The following is an 18684-nucleotide window of genomic DNA, read 5'->3' on the forward strand; positions in this document are numbered from 1 at the left end:
TTGGCATAAATGATGAATTTTTTCACAGCATATAGTTCTCTAGATATCTTGTTTCTCCTTTTTTTTTTTTTTTTTTTTTTTGTGTGTGTGTGTTTTTTTGTTTTGGTTTTGTTTGGTTTTATTTGTTTGTTTGTTTTTTGAATGTGTCTAAGGCTACTTCCTTAGTGATTTGTAATTTGAGCACAACAATTTCTGCCATTTTGGTAAACATTTATTTCAGAAACCAGAAGAAGATGGTCCCATTATCTCTCTACCTTTGTTGCCCAGTTTGATTACCAGTGTCTGCTCAGGTTTACCCATGGATGGGATTTTTGGGGTGTCCTTAGCAGGGCCAGGAGTTGGACTCAATGATCCTTGTGGGACCCTTCCAGCTCTGGATATTCCATGATTGTATGAAATGGAAGTGATAAAGGTGAATGTGGTGCTTTCACTGGGAGGATAGATGTAGATTTTCCATTTTAAACTTTTCCAGGGGTTCTCCTTTCTCCCTTACTTTCTTCTCACTCACATACAGCTTGGAAATGTCTCAATCAGTGGCAAATTTGGAGCATTGTAGTGATGTGCACATGGATAAAAGTCCTTTATGGTGGTGCTGAGCACATTGTAGAATTCACTAGACTCCTTTGGCACTCTGTTTTCCTAAGAAGTCAGTACAGGCTACTTAAATATTTGAAGGCAGCTTCTCTGGAATTGCTGGATGTGCAAGAGAAACTACAAATACTGGTAATTCTTAATCTCTGGCTTGTCTCCCTTTTTCTTTTTTTTCTTTTATTTTCCTTTTTTTTGGTGAAAATTGGCCTTTTTGGAATGGGCAGGGCAGGGTTTGCCTAAGAAGTGTTCCCAGTGTGCTGGTTTGCAGCTCTTTCCTGGTTGGTGTTTGCCCCTGTAATGAGCATTAGGTGGTGCCTTCTGTCCTGAGACTTCTTGGAGAAGCTGTGGGAAATTCAGCCTGAAAAATCATAGAATAATTTATGTTGGAACAGAATAAATTACATTGGAAAAGATCTCCAAAATAATCAGGTCCAACCATTCCCCCACCACTGCCAGCTCCACCACCAAACTGTGTCTCCAAGTGCCACATTTATGTGTTTTCTGAACATAACTTCTGAACTTCCAGAGATGATGATCCCACCACTTCCCTGATCATCCTGTTCCTTGACTAGCTTCAGTCTGATCATTTATTGATTTCATAGCACAGAAACTTAAATTCTACTAATTTCTTTTTGGAAGTCAAAATCCATATATTTGTCCATGAAATGAGGCTTTGCTTTTAGTAGAGAGAATATTTTTTTGGCTTTATACTTGTTTTTGCACAGTGTAAGATGTTTTCTGTTCTCTTTGGGATTGTCCCATTCCATCTTTCCCATAAAACTGAGTATATGCCTTCATTCTCTCAGTGAGCAAAATTCTTATACACTACAGGGAATGAAAAGACAATGCAAAAGTCCTCTGGTTTTGGTTTATATAGAAAAAGCACTTTTTTTATACTGAGTGGTGAAGTGCAGGCAGGAGGCTGTTCTTGAAGAACAGGACAAATGAGAATCCTGAAATTGTCTTGGGGATGCTGTTATTCAGAGGAAGACATCCCCATGCCAATTGAAATTCCATAGCTTTACAGTTGTGGTGAGTATTTTCCAGTTAATTTGGCAAAGGGTTAGAGGTGTGACAGGCAGGAGAGGCAGGGAATGATGCCAAAAGACAGGTTCAGCTTCTTTGGGCACTGGGCAGCATTTTGCTTGTTAATTCTACTGACTGTAGCAAATAACTTGCATTTGCATCCCTTTCAAGTATGTGTAGGAGGGAGGAGCCTGCACCAATTTGTCTGGTTTAATTATAGATGTTCTACCCACCTTCCTAATTGCTCCTTCATTAAGAAGTAGCTTGTTTCTTTTTTTCCCTAGGAGCTAAAGATAATCAACTTTTGTTTGTTTCTGTAAATATTTTTTTCTGCCCTTGAGGAGATAATTATTTCTATTGTTGCATGAAGATGGTGGCCAATACAGGAGGAATAATTAGAGCAGATGGCTGAAAATACTTCCCTTGTAAAAGACATCTAGCATAATAAAATACCTCCTCTTCTCTTTTGTCTCCTCCAAATATACGTTTTTCTTTCCTTCAGGTGGATGGGAGTTGGGTGAGGGGGGTGTAAATCTTTTCCTGATGTATTAAACTGAGGAGCTGTTAAGAGTTCACAGCCTGGAAAGTGAGCTCCCTGCATCCATCACTGAAATTAAAGTGTTTTCAAATGTGGTGTGGAGTCCTGGGTGTGTGGCGTGGGGAAATCTGCGTTGCACTCCATCACTGGGAATGTTAACCTTGTCTCTCCATGCTGACTGAGGACAGGAACACTTGCTCTCTGTACTTGCTGGTTAAATGGCAATCTGTCAGCACCAGGCTGCTCTCCTGGGTGTCAATCTCGGATGTGTGGGCAGGCAGCATTCCAAACTTTTGTTCATTCATGGATGCGCTCACTGGGACAGGGGAGCTTCCTCCTGCTAAAGATGGCAGGAACCACGGATAAAACTGTCTGCTGGGGCTGGAAGTGGTGGGAAAACCCTCCTGCTTTTAGGATTCTCCCTCTGGCATGTCACAGGTGGAACCCACAGCCTGGAATTGTGGAATGGTTTGGCTTGGGAGTGACATCAAAGAACATGTTCTTTCAAAACCCCTGCCATGGGCAGGGACACTTTCCCCTATCCCTGATTGCTCCAAGCCCTGTCCAGCCTTGCTTTGGACACTTCCAGGGATGGGGGAGCCACAGATCCTCTGGGAAACCTGTGCCAGGGCCTAACAGTAAAGAATTTCTCCTTAAGTCGAGCGAAGAAGGGAGAATAGTGAGCACAGCAGGAAGCAGGGTCTGTGTTTAACTAAATCACAGCTTCTTGGTTTTGTTTTAATATTTATTTTCTGATGAGAGGATGAAAGCTCTTATCTTTGTGCCCATAATTGTTATTATAGTCCTTTTCTGGGATTGTACTCTAAACAAATCCTACTTAACTAAGGAAATTGTAAAGTTATCCCAAAGTGTGATCAAATTATCTATTCTGTATCTAAACAGCAGTTTCTCAATCCTTTAAAGCCCAAACCTTGCATTTTGGTATCCTTCCCATTTGTGAATTTTTTACTAGCCTGGGTGGGAATTTAAGTTTTTCACTGTTATTTGTTCAGTTGTTGGAGTCACTGCTGCTGTTTCTGAGCCCTGGCAGTCACAGGCACAAGCTGACAAACTGATCCTGAGATGTGTCCCCAAAGGCTGACAGAAAGGCAACCCCAGCCTGGCTGACAACAGCAGCAGCTAAAAAACATAAAATGGCAAGAAATCTGCCTGGAAAATGGAAAAAGAGGTTGCAGTAGGCAGGAAAGGGGGTTAAGGTGCTGAATTGGAAAGAGGTTTTGTGTCTTTTATTGTATGCTACAAAATGTTATTTTGTTTTAACATAATTCATTAATTATTTTGAAGATATGATTGGGAAGGAAAAATTAACCTGTGTTATAACACGCTATGGCCCCGGTACACAAGGTTTGGGCTTGATGTGAGTTGTGCATAGAATCCCTGAATATTCTGAGTGGGAAAGTACCTGCAAGGATTATTGGGTACAACTCCTGGCCTTCACAGGACACCCCAAAAGTCCAATCATGTGGCTGAGAGCTTTGTCCAAATGCTTCTGAGCTCCATCCAGCTTGGTGCTCTGATCTGGGGAACCTGTTCCAGTGCCCAGATTTCCTCTGGGTAAAAAACCTTTCCCTAGTAAATAAAAATTCCTGTGTGCATGACACATTCCAAATGGATGTCAGAGCTGGAAAGCACTTGCAGGACTCTATTCATTGAATTTTCAGGTCAGATCCCTTCCCAGCTCCTTCATCTCTTTGATGCCCCAGGATGAACAACTGGGGTTTCTTAGGGATTCCCAATGCTGGTGATTTCCCACCCACAGGAGGTTTCTGCCTATATCTTGCAGGTTTGGCTCCCTACTGGGTTAATGCCATCTGCTGTGCTGGATTCAAAATGTGAAATGTTGCCAGAGTGGGTTTTCTATAGATGTGTGTTGTGAGGGCACATCCTGCAACATTTTGGGGGACAATTTTACCTGTTCAGTTCAGGTTATAATTGTTTATTTAACTTATTACATTGCATAAAGCATACAACCAGAAGAGATTCGTGCCCCAGTTTATCTACTGATTGTCACAAACCCTGCAGCATTGCAGCATCTTTGTTGTCTTGCTTCTCTTGTTAAACCTCGTTGAAATTGGCCACATTCTAATGTGAGCTCTGACAGTGACACAGATGGCTGCAGAGATGTTGTGGTCTCATAAGCTCTGTTTCCTCCAAATCATCTTTCCAATTCTGGTGCACACTGAAGCCAGAGCGTGGAGCTGCCACCCCACTGCAGCAGCTGCTGCCAGCCAGCTCCAGCTTCACAGCTCAAGGTTGGTTTTATGCCAGCTCCCCTTCTTCCCATCCTGATTTTCCAGCTCCCTGCCATTTTTCCTGAAGCTGGAAAAAGCACAGAAGGAAAATGCCCAGCACCAGTGGCTGACACACAGCTTTCCCTGGCTCTGCAGGTTCCTTCTGGTTCATTCACCAAGCCCACGTGGGGTGGGCACTCAGCCACAACCCTGGCACCTGCAGCTGCTGCTGCTGCTCTTCAGGCTGAGAAGTATTTCAATTAAACATCAGAGGTCAAATACAGGGTGCCAGGAAAGGGGGAAAAAATAGAAAGAGTTTTGCTTGTCTGAAAAAAAAATAGTGAGAAGGATGTTGTGATGCTGTCACCAGCCCTGCTTCATGACAGATGTGCAATTAATTTGTGTATTAGTTGATGTTATTTTACCATGGGCTGCTTAAGTGCAACTGGTTATAAACACCACCACCCTTCTGTAAAGGTTCTTAAGAATTCTGTTGCAGCTGGAGATTGCAATGTGCTTTTCTCCCAGAAATCAGGGAGGATAATCACATGGGATTCACAAAGTTGAGGAAAATGTACTGGTGGTTCAGGGCAGGCATCTGTTTCACTAAACTTGCATTAGACCACACCCTCTTCTCTCAAAGATAAGGAGGTGCTCTTGCATCTTAGGGAAGGGTGCAGGACTGCAAGAGAAGAGTCCCCAAACAAAATTATTTGATGTTTTTCCTCAATCCCTACAGAGCTGCCTTCCCTCTAACCTCACTCTGTGCTCTGGTAATTTAAAGTGTGTTCCTTGAACAAACCCCCTTTTCTCCTCCTAAAAATAGATTCTTTGGATTTATTATCTCTGTGGTAATGCAAGGATAGTACAAGTGATTATAAACAGCTCTTGGTCTTGTGTTATTTAGCTGATGTTCATCTGTTAAATTTTATTTATAAAGAAGAAAAAGTGATTTTACAATAGTTAAAAAATATTGATTTTACAAATCAGAAATCACTTGAAAGACACACAGGCAGGTGGTGTGCATGACAGTGGTCTAAGCCAGGCATTTTCTCACTGGAAACTTTTAGGTATGGACTGGGTGGAAAAATAGAGAATTTTATGACCTTGATTAACTCATTTTCTCCCTCTATGAGGGTGGGGAGGTGCTGGGACAGGTTGCCAAGAGAAGCTGTGGTTGACCCTGGATCCCTGGAAGTGTCCAAGGCCAGGTTGGATGGGGCTTGGAGCAATCTGGGATAGTGGAAAGTGTCCCTGCCCACAGCAGGGGGTTGGAACAAGGTGATCTTTTAAGTCCTTTCCAGCCCAAACCATTCAGGGATTCTGTAATTCCACCGTCAGGTATGATCACTGAGATTTTTGTGCCAGGTGGTGTTGGGAGAATTGAACAGATATTGAGTCCTCTAAGAGGTGACAGCATGAACGGATTAAGCTCAAACACTGATGTTAGGAATAGAGAAGCTTAAATGAAGAACTAGAGTGTTTTCTAGCTAGAAATCCCTAGCTGCCATCTTAAAAGAAAAAAAAAAAGAAGTCAAAATCAGAAGAGGAATTTATTCTTAACTCTTGCAGGGCTTCTATTAACAGCTGACTAAGTGCTAGCAAGTGGTGCTAGCAAGGAGGTCTGGTACATTCCTTACAGCCTTGCCTGCCCATGAGAGTTAGTTGTAAAGTTCTGAGTGGTTTCAGAAGGTCAGAGTGACTTCAGAGTGACTTAAAGGCACTCAGCAAACCTTCTCAACCAAATGTTCCTGTGGATCACACCATTTCACAGCTGCCTCCTCCAGTGTCATGCTGATAGCATTGGCAGCATGTGTGCCATACAGGAGTTCATGGAATTTGTAATTTTATGCTACAGTTGGCTTGATAAGCAGTGTACACAGCTTTCTATGAACTGTCCCCTCCTCTGAGATAAAAACATGTTTATTAGCTGTTTTTCAGTGGATCTGTTGTATATTTCATGCAATCTGTTTCATAGCATTGTTGATGAAGAGTAATTCACAGCCTCTCTGGAAAGATAATGGGTAAAGGCATCTATCCTTTCAGCAGGAAATTTGTCTTAAATCTCTAAATACAAACAATATAAACAAATGAAAATTTAACTTGTCCTACTACACTTAGCAACCATGCAATAATTTTACTTTGGTAATGATGAAGTGGTTCACTCCCTCTGACACCAGTTTTAACTCCCAAGCATTTTTTACTGCCTTGTGTGTTAACGCAGTCCCAGGCTTCACTCTGAACTGAATCAATTCCCTTTGTAGAGAAATCATAGAATGGATTGTAGAAAATCCCAGAATCCAGCCAGAATGGATATCAACCCGTTGTATCATTTAGCCTGGGAACCATCATTCATTCCCTGGTGTAAATAATTAGAATAGTTTATAATTATTTAAATAATTAGAGTGGTGCGGGTTAGAAAGAACTTAAAGCTCATCTGAAGGTCCATGGGCAGGGACACCTTCCACTGGGCCAGGTGGCTCAGGGACAGCACTATGGGAAATATTCTATAAAACATCAGGCACATGAAACTAAACCTGAAAACAGCCCAGTAAAAGAGAATAATGATCATAACACCCCCATTATTGATTCACCTCCACTGCAGCTCCAGAGCAAAAGCTTTAATGCACTAGATGTGCTCCATTTGAAAATGGAGTAACTCTGTTTGGCTTTTGTCTTGAGGTTATTCTTTCCACTGCTGTTTTGGATTAGCACAGCCCAGTGAGGATCACAAATATTTCAATGTCTGGTTTTCCCCCCCCTCACTGCCTCAGATGAATTGAGGATGTTCTTGCTGGTTCACATATGAGACCACATAAAATGTTTTGGATGTCTATGTCTACATTTGTGCATACGTGTCCAGGCAAAAATATTCACACCTTCTTCAAGAAATTCACCATCAGGGCCCTAAACAACCTGGTCTAGTGGGAGGTGTCACTGCCCATGGCAGGGGGACTGGAAGGAAATGACCTTTCAGGTCGTTCCAACCCAAACAATTCTGTGATTCTACAAAACTTTCACTGCAAAGTGCATGCTTGAAGTTTAGAGGTGAGGAGGGACCTTTAAACTCAGGAATCACTTTACCACTGCACATCATAGGTCAGTCTATCATCAGTTTTTGAGTTATTCAGGGCTTTATTTGGAACTATTGTGCTCACCCTCAAAGCAGAGGCAGTAATAACACCAGATAATCAGAGAGAGCTATAAAGGTATTTGAGAGGAGGAATGTCTGTCTGAATGAGGATGAGCAGCTGGAGGGCCTTTAGGAAAAAAAAAAACAACCAAACAACAACCTCTAAAGCAAAATACTGCCCATCCAGCAGGATGTTTTCATTCTAAGCTCTTCAGGCTATTTTATGACATTGCCAGGAGACAACAGCGCAGTTCTGCTTCTCGGGAGGCAGAGAGAGACACACACCAGGAAACCTGGCGCAAATCCCTCATTCCCCAGACCAGAACGAGACAAGGGGCAACCCCCAAATTGTGACAAGCATTCCTGAAGGCCAAGCACCTCTCCAGTGCCAACATCCATCTATTCCTTTACACAGGGTCCCTCTGGAAGTCATCTTGCCCAGAGCACGGCAGAGGAGATGCCAGTGCCACGCCGGACGCGGCTCCGGCATCTCCTCCGCTGTTCTCCGAGCAAACCGGCTTCTTGAAGGACGGAAAGGGGCGAGCTCTGAACTTCCCTGGGTGTTTCTCTTTGCAGCTCGCCCTGCAGTTGTGCGGCCGGTGGGACGAGGACTCCAGCTGGCCTGCGGGCCACCAGCCGCGAGATGGCGATAACGTCACGATAGAAGGCGGCCGGACGCTGCTCCTGGGGACCGCCACCCGCGTCCTCAACCTGCTGCAACTCAAAGGTCTGCAGGAGGGGGGTTCGGTGCTCTTCATCCTCCAGGGATGGGGTTTTTCATCGCCCTGATCTCTTCTTCCATTCCCCAGCTCCAGCATTAGAGGAGATGGCTGCGAGGCTGAGCCTGCTCTCAATAGATGGGGGCAGTGATGGGGGACAGGGCAAGAATTAAAATACTCTGTGTGCAGAAGGAGTTGTTTATGCTGCTTGAGGCATAATGAAAATATAAGGAAAAAGGTCTTTTTTCCCCTTTTTTTTTTCCCAAGTCTACCAAAATTGCTGCTGTCCTGAGCAGTGTTCACTGGTAATGGCACCCCTGATAAAAATCTACTCTGTTCTGTTTGGCATCTTTGAGGCAGGTGTGTCACAAACACCTTCACAAAATTATTGACATTATAGAATTGCAGGTCACAACAATCAAATACAGTAAATAATCCCAAATCCTAGAGCCCAGCTGGTGGGCAGTAAGTAAATAACTGAGCACAGTTATGATGGGAAACCCTGGATTTGCTGGGTTTATTTACCTGTACATAGGCCCAGAATAAGAATGAGACAGGCATATCTCTGTGGGTTTCAAAGTAAGAATTTAAAGGACTTGTAATTCCATGCCAGAAATCTTCCCTCCTGAAAGTTAGATCCTGGTTGTGGAAACTGCTGTGCACATGCCTGGTATTATGGGAATGAGTTGTGCTGGTGAAAATGCTGGTTCAAAGTTAAACCTCTGCTGAAATAGAGCTCAAAAAATGAAGCAGGAGTTTTTGCATGTTTAAAGACCAGGATCATTGCTGATAAAATTGCTGTTATACTAAAATGATACTAAAGGTACTACTTTTTCATTGAGATGATGGTGAAAGTCATGCATTTGACAATTGTATTTTATTTTAAATTTGAATGATAATTCATTAAAGAAAAAAGTTTACAAGTTTATCCCTATCATGAGAACATTTTCAAAACTGATTGAACTTGCTCAGTCTAGGCTCAGAGGTTTTCAAGAACTGCTACACTCCCATTTAAAAGCAAAATTAAAAATCAGCTGAGATTTGGAGATTAAAAAAAAGGTACAACTTTGGTACAATCCTTTTCCCCAGTGAAAATTCTAAATCTATGATTCAAGATTATTCTTAACCTCATTTTGATTATGCCATACTTTAGAGGAGGCAGGTCAGAACACCAGATTTTTTTTTGGCTGCAAATCTGGATGAAGATTTTGGGGCTTGGTCACTGACTTTTTGAAGAATTGGGGCAAAATATTGGAGCAGAAACCTTCTGAGCTTTGGACCTATTCAAAGGCTCATTTTGATCTATGAGTCAGCCCTCATGAAGCTACTGGAGCTCTGATTGAATTTAATGAAGTCTGGAGTAGTATCTTTATGGCTTTGGCTCATCTGACATTCAAATCATTCCTCTTTATTGTGTTTTCCAAGAAGCCCTGGTTTATAAAGTCAATTCAGTTAGAAGAGCAGCATTAGAATATTCTAGATGCCATTATTTTCACCATTGTTACATGCTAAACAGAGGGATAAAACATTTGACAATTATAACCTGCAGGAATCTTTAGTCTGAGCTTTGTGAAGTTGCCTGTATCATCCACTGCCACTACCATAGGTTCTCTGGCTGTGTAGCCTTGGTTAGATTTGGAATCAAGACATGCTGAGATCTATTCTGAAATGAGGCTGAGATTTATCTTTCCTTATCTTCCCCTTTTTTTAAGCTGTCCAGCTCAGGGGAGTTTTTTAGGCTCCTGTATTGATAGAAACACACATCAACAAAGGCCTGTTCATCTTAGGAATTACAGACACCCATCTCAAACTGAATCACAGGTGATCCCTCAGAGCACAGCTACCACCCCATGAGCAGATCAAATAATCAACCACTTCCCCCAGGTGCCAGATGGGCCTGGCAGTAAAGCCCTAACCCCTACGGTAGGTGTCAATATGTGCTTCGATTGAAACATCCCATTCCTGTTTTACCTGGAGAGTTTTTCTTAGCTGGAGCTGGAGAATGGGATTAAATTGTAGCTCTGCTCCCTTTGGCTTTCATGACTCAGCATCAGGCTGGCTGTGCAAGCTGAAAATACAAGGTTTTGTGGATGGAAAAATGATGTAACACTACTGAATACACTGCTGCTACACTGCCCATTTTCTGGTGCTGTGTCCAGCAAATCCAACACATGTTTACAGGCCCATTTCTTGACATTCCCCTTTTTTTAAGACACCATGAGGATTTTGAATACTGGCCCTGTGTTGTCCCGTTTTGATGATTGCAACATTGCAGCAATTACTTAAAGAGTGTTAGAACATCAACTTCACATGCAGCCTTAAACTGCCCCTTCTTTGGCCATATTAACATATAGCCCCAAAGATATAGAGGTTCTGGGAATGACAAGACTGTCTGGGCAGAAGATCTGGAGGTCAAAACAATAGAAAAATAGGATTAGGCAGCCGGGTTCTGCTCACTGCCACGAGGGCTCAGCAGTTTCTCCCTCCTCCTCAACAAGCAGAGCATGGATATTGAGAGTGGAAAGTTTAATAGTCAGGCTGTGAAACAGCTCAGACAAGACTGATTGAGGAAAAGATACAAGATAGACTGACTGTAGATAATTCTGTATGTTCAGCAGATTGCAGTTATTTTTGTAATCCCAGCATCACAAGCATGGAAATATTTATGATAACCCAGGACAGATGGAAATTTCCTTTGCACAGGGCTTACACTGGAGGAACTTTGTGTTTGATGGGTTGATACCTCAGACATGTGTTGTTGCCTTTGTCTGAAATTGTAATGGTCTAGGGAGGTCTGGAGACCAAAAAAAAAAAAAAAAAGAAGCTGTCTGGTCATTCAGGAGTCCCTTGGAGATGAATTTTGCGGTGACACTCCCAGTTACATCCCAGTGAAATTGAAGATCCCCACCTGGGCAGTTGTTTGCAAAGGCAATTTTGGGGTAGCCTCTCTCACAGGTATAAGGGAGAAGATTGCTCTGATCCTTGTACTGGAAAAGACACATTTTCACTTAAAGAATCATTTAGGTTGGAAAAGACATCCCAGATCATGGAGTCCAACCTTTGACCAAACACCAACATATCTGCTAGACCAGAGCACTTGGTGCCGCATGCAGTTTTTCTTTGATTCTCTGATTCTGTGAATATTTTGAATTTCTTGCAATCCATGTTTTGATCAGACTTTGTCCAGAATGGATCCTGTGAGTAAATCAGGGAGTGGGGAAAACACAGATATTGATTTTGCTTGTCTTTTCCTCCTCTTTGATGCTATTAGCAACAAGCATCAAATATTCTCTGATACACCGACTGCAGTAGTTGTCAAATAAACTGCTTCAGTCACTGCTGAGAAAGATTGGGTTTTAATTCACTGAAAGAAGGAAAAAGTATTTCCCTCTGTTTTCTTCTCTATGGCATCAACTATTCCTTAAACTAATTTTTAAACCCCTTGTCAGTAGGCACAGTTGGAACCTGTTCCTGTCATGGTGTTTTCTGTGCCCTTTTGATCAATCCATTTGGGATAAGCATTGTGATCTTTTTTTATTTTTTTTTTCCAGGCAGTTTCCAGTTCATATTTTCTTTTTTTAATCAGGCAGAGACATTACAATTAAAATACCATAAAAGTGATTCTGGCAGTATTGCAATAAGCATGTTTTTTAATTAAAGAAAGAACATGGGATGTACAAATAGTACCAGTTAATGGGAAATTTCATCCAATGTATTTTTTAATTGAGATTTAAAAGGAAGAAAAGTCAGCTCTATTTCTCTCTGTCACTGTGTGATATTTTCCTACATTGTTACGGTGAGCCTTCAATAATTAGTCTCAGAGCTTTAGAATCCTCTCTGTTTTCATGAAAAACTGTGAAAGGCATCAGTTCTTTATTTTTCAGTATATTTTTCTGCAGGGATTCAGTGTTATCCAGTAGAGTGCAACTCAGAGATGTGGGCATTCCTGGAGGAAGGGTTTTAAGGGCCTGAATCTGTAGCAGTTTAAGGTGTGGGTCTTTTCAGGTCCTCCCCCAGCTCCAAACCCTGGTTCATGTTTGGGTGTGGACTGCAGGTTTCTTTTGCCATCATGTTTCATACGGGCTTACACAATGCACATTGGACTCCCAGGACTCCCACTTGCCAATTAAATTGATTTACTGCAACTTCAGCAGCTCTTGAGACTCCTGTGGGATGTTTCACAGTGAGCAGATCTGTGGAAGCTAATCCTGGCCAAGGAACTGAACACAGCTTTGGCAGAGACTGAGCAGAAACCCCGGGCAGCACCATCTCTTTCTTCTAACCACTGTCATGGAAAGAGGGAATCACAGAATCACAGAATGCTTTGGGCAGGAATGGATCCTAAATCTCACCTCATTCCACCCCCTGCCATGGCCAGAGACACCTTTCACCATCTCAGGCTGTTCCAAGCCCTGTCCAGCCTGGCCTTGGACACTTCCAGGGATCCAGGGTCAGCCACAGTTTCTCTGGGCACCCTGTGCCAGGCCCTCCCCACCCTCAGAGGGAAGAAATGTGCACCCAATGAATGTCTGTCACCTGGGGACATGAAATGACAGCCCAAGGACCTTTGTTTTTATCACATCCCTGTAGGTGGTGTTACCTGATGCCTTCATAAGACTCACTTGGAAGTTCCTCAGTTAGATCCCAGATGATGTCAGACGTGCTAGAAGACACCCTGGAGTGTCTGCACCTCTTCCCCACCAAGTCGTCTCTCCTCTTCCAAATCCATCCAGGTGTTGTTAAGTATCTCAGAGGCCCCTTAGGAGCTGAAGAAATAGAAAGATTTCTTTGAAGGAGATACATCTATGGCAGCATCTTCTGGGATGCTGGTTGGAGTTGCCTTTTACTTGTCTCCTGAGCTCTGAGGGAAGAGCCTGATCAGTTTCCAAGGGAGCACGTGCCATCTGAACAGATGGCTGTGAGCACAGCAAGCCAAAAAACAAAGGCTTGTCAGGCTGGGGGAATGAATTCTGTCTGAGAGTAGTGAAGCAGCTGCTGATTCCTCTCCCAGGGATGGATTAAGGCGTCCATCCAACAAAATGCTGGAATACAAGCTTAACTTTTGAGTGTGTTAGTGGTGTCCTGGTGGAAATACACAGGCATTTGAATTCAGAGCTAATCTGGGATCTGTACCTGTGTGCTGTGAACATGGAGGAACATTTTGAGGGAGGTGCAGGATGAATTTTGGACTCTTGGTTTGAGCAGCCTTTTGGATGGGGCCAATATAACAAAATTCCTCTTTGCATCTTGTTCAGCCATGGTCCAAGCTGCAAACAACTTTCATGGTTCATTGGAATGTCCTGTGATCATGTCAACAGGGTGCAGGTGGCAGACCCATGAAATAATGAATTGTCTTTTTTAAAGCTCATGAACTTTGTATTTTTCTTTCTGTATGCGACAAGATTTTAGTGGCTTTGGTTTTTTTTTTTCCTGCTTGGAGGCCCTACCAGGGACATCCTTGGAGCAGAAGAATGAGCAGCAAGGGGACTGCCAGCACACTAAAGCCTTGTGGTTATACAGGATCAAGCAAAGCTATTCCAGCTCTGGCAGAGGCATCCTGCTGTTTGCCACTCAGGGATGCTGGCCAGGAATAGAACTCCTGATCCTGACCCTGGGGAATTCTCATGGGGAATTCTGTGGCTTTGTCATGTGAAAAACCAAGTGAGAGGAGCTGGAATGAGCAAGCTGAAGGCTGTGGGGCTGAGTTATTCCTGGTCATGGAGCACCCAGAGCAGATCTCCTCTGCACTGTGATGGGAAGAGGCAGTCCAGGTGAAGGGATGAGATTTCAATCTGCAAATCCCCTTCCATGCAGAGGAGGTTTCCTAGTTGAAGGTTATGACACAGTAGTGATATATAAGACCATTTTGTTGATACTCTTCTACCACTTGATTATTAATAAAAAATAAAAATGTCTTGAGATTATCCAGCACTCTTCTTGTAGTTGCTGGCTTTAACACTGTTATTCGGCTTTACATAAAGAAGTAGAATTAAATCAAATTTGAAGTGGAACTGAATAGCTGAAGTTGAGCTAAATATAAATATGTTACTTTTATCCCAGCTCCCTAATGAGCTGTTCTTTAGGAAAAATATCTTATGTTGACAGTGAATGCAAAGTGTGGCCTCAAACATGTGTCCATGCAAAAGGTGTACTTTGGAATGGGGACTTTGCTTCCCTCCAATTTCAGAAAATCTCTAGAACAGTCTATATCACAACCTAAATGAAAGTTAGTAACATTGCTTTTATTTATTATGAGAATATCTGTTTTATAACTATTTCTTTTATTTAAAATGAAGTTTTTGAGGAGGGATATAACCTGGTATGTCTGCAAGTGTGACTCATCTTCACAGAGACAAGGAGAAAGTTTCTGCACCAGTCTTCCCAATCTTCTACTTCATTGTTTTTGGTTTTGTTTTTGGTTTTTTTTTTTTTTTTTTTTGGGTTTTTGTTGTTTGGTGAGGGTTTTTTTTTTGTTGTGTTTTTTGTTTTGATTTTTTTTTTTGTTTGTTTGTTTGTTTGGTTTTTTTTTTTGTTTTTTTAAGAAGTGCACATTGCAGGCTCTTTTCATAGTTAATATTTTGGATACCTGGGCTGTGGCATTGCATGAGTGAGTCCAGGACACCTGACAGAGAGAATTGTTAATACATTCCCTTTCCAAATCCTTTACTTTTGAGCATGTCCTCCACCATTTCCCAGGGACTTCAGGAGGTAAATCTCTTTTCACAAAACCACTGGTGCTGTAATTGATTATTCTTTCAGCAGATTAAACCTCCCACCTTATTATTAAGTTTGTTTTCTTTAATATTTTTTTAAATTATTTGGTCTGGCTGCTTCTCCCTTCCTGTGGGACATATGGAGTTGCCTTGTTGGTTTTTTTTCTTTCTTTTCCTCCTCTTTTTTCCCCCCTTTGGTAAAGACAGATAGAGAAAGATTTCTTTTCTGTTTGTGCAGAGGTGGAGGCTAATTGCTGGGTTAATTGAGAAGAATGGTGCTTCTGATGTTCTCACAAAGTATCAAATAGCCTCAACATATTTCTCCCCTCTCTCCCTCACTCCACCTAAAGAGACCCATTGAATTTGCACATTACTGTACAGAAGTGATTATGGGCTTAATTGTATTTATTTTGCTTGGTGGGGAGGCCATCATAACAGTGGTTGATTGATTTTTATAAAATCACCCTCAAGGTCATGTGTGGGACTTTGCTTTCCTGTGCAGCCATAACAAACAATTTGAGGGTCACAGCCAAAGGCTCCGTTGAGCAATATTCCTGTTTGCTGCTTTCAGGGAAGGGGTCAAGTGCAATAAAAGAAGGAAGCATAACTTTTATTTTCTTTTTTAAAAAAAGGAGAAGACAACCTTGTAAAGCAGCAGCTGTATATTTATTCTGACCCAACAAAAACCACAGAGGTGTAGAGGGACAATATGCAATTTTTCGACAGAAGAATTTATAAGTTTGGCCAGAGTTTGTTTTACATACAAACTTGATAAATGGTTAAATGAGTCCTTCCTAATGCTTTCTTTTCTGTTCTGCAGTGCTGCTCTTCTTTCATCCTCAGCAGCTGAACTTTACTTTTCCGCTGTGTTTTCTCCCAAAAACTGAGAACATTTGGATTTGTCCTGGGAGATTTTTATGAAGATTTGCAAAGATCCAGGGGACAACAGCATTGTGGAGTGACCATGAGTGAAGCTGATCTGCCCCTTTTCAGGGTTAAATTTTGTTCTGACTGCTGCTTCTAAAGGAAAGCAAAGGAGTCACATACAGCAAATTCCACAATCATAGGATGGTTTGGTTGTAAGGAACCTTAAAATCATCTCGTTCCAACCCCCCCTGATGTGGACAGGACAGCTTAAACTAGACCAGGTTGCTTAAAGCCCCATCCAAGCTGGCCTTGAACACCTCCAGGGGCAGCCACAGTTTCTCTGGGAAACCTGATCTAATTCCTCACCACTCTCACAGGGAAGAATTTCTTCCTAAAATCAGGGCTTCTGGTGTTCAAGCACCAGGGGAGGTTTAAATTGGATATTAGGAAGAATTTCTTTACTGAAAGGGAGAGCCAGGAGTGTAACAGACTTCTCAGGGCAGTGGTTGGCTCACCATCCCTGGAAGTGCTCAAAAAATGCATGGAGCTGATGTTTGGAGACGTGGTTTAGTGGTGGACTTGGCAATGCTGTGTTAATGGTTGGACTATGTGATCTTAGAGGCCTTTTCCAACCTCAGTGACTCTGATTTCCCTCTGAAAGGGTCAAACTTGCAGGCCAGGTGTGCACAGCTCCTGCTGGAATTCCTGCTGCTGCTGGGATGAGGTGGGACTATTGCTCCTACTTGCACCCAGAGCAGTCAGCAGCATCCAAGCTTCTCAGACACTCAGAAATCCACAAAAGATATGGAAAGTCTTCGATGAATAGCTTGAAAATTTTGAATGGACAATATGTGACCGAAGCTTGGGAAATCTTGTTTGAGACAGAATTGTGATTTTGTAATCAGAGGATAGGACAACTGTCTTCCAGCCCTCCTGGTTCAGTGGTACAGCGTGGCAGCAATTAAAATACTCATTAAAAATTGTATGGAGAGAAGTGGAAACAGAAATTACTGTATTTCACTGAGAATAGAGCATAGAAAGTCAATAAAGACCTTAGGGAAGATGTCTTTTTTTATGTTAGGAGTGAAATAAATCACAGTGATTTACAGTTCCATTTATAGATTGTGGTGATAAAATTATTAACACTGCTGCTATAAAACAAAAGTATTTAATAAATATTTCTGTTCTCAGCATGGGAAGAAACAGGATGGTAAATTATACCACAAGAGGAAGATGGACCAGCAGTCCATTTATTGCCAAATAATGCTAATAGAATGAAAACATTAAATATTCTTTCAGAATACACATTCTTAAAATCAACCGGTCCAGTCTCATTCAAGATCTTTAAAACTGCTGCTGGAGTCAGATATCTGGTGTTGTTTTACATGAAACAAGCTGAAATTTCTTCTGGTTCTTCACAATCCATGCAATATAATTTGCAAAGGCTCTATATATATATAAAGACTCAATATTAATACATTTGTAGGTAGAAAAGTATGTCTAGGGAAAGAGACTATTTACACATAGGAGAGTTGGTGTTTTTGAGAGCAAACCTGTGGTTTCCAGTGGTTATAAGCAAGAAAATGTGAGATCTATCTCTTTCTTTGATTAAGCATATTCTGTAAAAAATGGTGTAAAAAATATTGGAAAGCAATGAAATCTGGCAAGAAAATATTTACTGGATAGTCCCTATTCAAATATTATTTTTAGGAGCCTAAAAACTGAGGACTAAGTTACAAGACTTTGTTATAAGCTCAAGAAATCAATTAAACAAGGAAAAACCCTCCCAAGTGAGACTAAAAAAGGAAATTGGGATAAGCAAAATATGAGCAATGGTGAGCAATAATCAAGATAGTACTTAATCTGTTTTTCATATTAGAACTTCTCTCCCTTTTTTAATTTTTTTTTTTTGTCCAAATACTGCAGTTAACCCAGATGTCTGATCTCCCTTCTTGCTAAGAATTGGCAGTGTTCTCATGGAATCATGGAATGGTTTGGGTTGGGAGGGACCTTAAAGATCATCTGATCATCTTGTTCCACCCCCTGCCACGGGCACAGACACTTTCCACTACCCCAGGTTGCTCCAAGCCCCATCCAGCCTGGCCTTTAGCCACTTCCAGAGTTGGACAGCCTCAGCTTTTCTGGGCAACCTGGGCCAGGGCCTCACCACCCTCACAGGGAAGAATTTGTGAGGCAGGAGAGACAACTGGGTGGTCAGTAGAGAGATCACCATTAAAAATTGCTTCCACCAGTAGCAAACTGGCCACGGGATGAGCTGGTACAGTTATCAGCTACTTCACACAAAGGGAGCAGGGTACACCCTTTGTAAGAGGTGTGGAGCTTCCAGACTTTGGGAATTTCCCTACTCTCTCCTGGGAAAGATGGCTTGGAAGGCACATCCCATGCGCAGTGTGACAAAACGAATGAGAGTCCACTCTGTCCTCATCCATGGTACAGAAAGGGACAGAATCCTTCACAGAAGAGGAAATATGGAAGGAGATAATGGAATAAACCATCCTGAGGTGACAGACTGGGATTTTCAGCTCATGAGAGGCAAGAACAAGGGAGGCATTTAACAGAACTGAAGAGCCTGAGTCAAAAAAAAAAAAAGGGATGGAAATGGTTTTTCATGCACTATGCCTTTAACCCACAGAATTCATTGCTTCAAGAAGTTGTTGAGACCAAATATCACAAAGATTGCAAAGACCAGCTCTTTATTACTGGCAAATCTGATCCAGTTATACTAATAGTCAGTAGGAGGAAAATGTTGGCAAGGAGTTGAAACTTTATGCTTTGAGGTGAAGCGAACCTCTAATTAGGGATTAAAATGAGATTTTTATGGGAT

The 18684-nt window shown here is 42.0% G+C and overlaps 1 protein-coding gene across 1 annotated transcript in view; it reads left to right on the plus strand.

The window, feature by feature from the left end:
• The window catches only part of PKHD1 (PKHD1 ciliary IPT domain containing fibrocystin/polyductin), a gene marked incomplete at both ends in the record, with an annotated part of 235736 nt that overhangs the window by 69635 nt on the left and 147417 nt on the right, over window positions 1–18684 (plus strand). The window contains one exon of the mRNA XM_084201664.1: window positions 8117–8267. Coding sequence (XP_084057790.1) covers window positions 8117–8267 — 151 coding nt within the window. The remainder of the gene's footprint in view (window positions 1–8116; window positions 8268–18684) is intronic.

Source organism: Fringilla coelebs (genome assembly GCF_963513975.1).
Source record: "Fringilla coelebs genome assembly, chromosome: 3".
NCBI classification, from domain to species: Eukaryota; Metazoa; Chordata; class Aves; order Passeriformes; family Fringillidae; genus Fringilla; species Fringilla coelebs.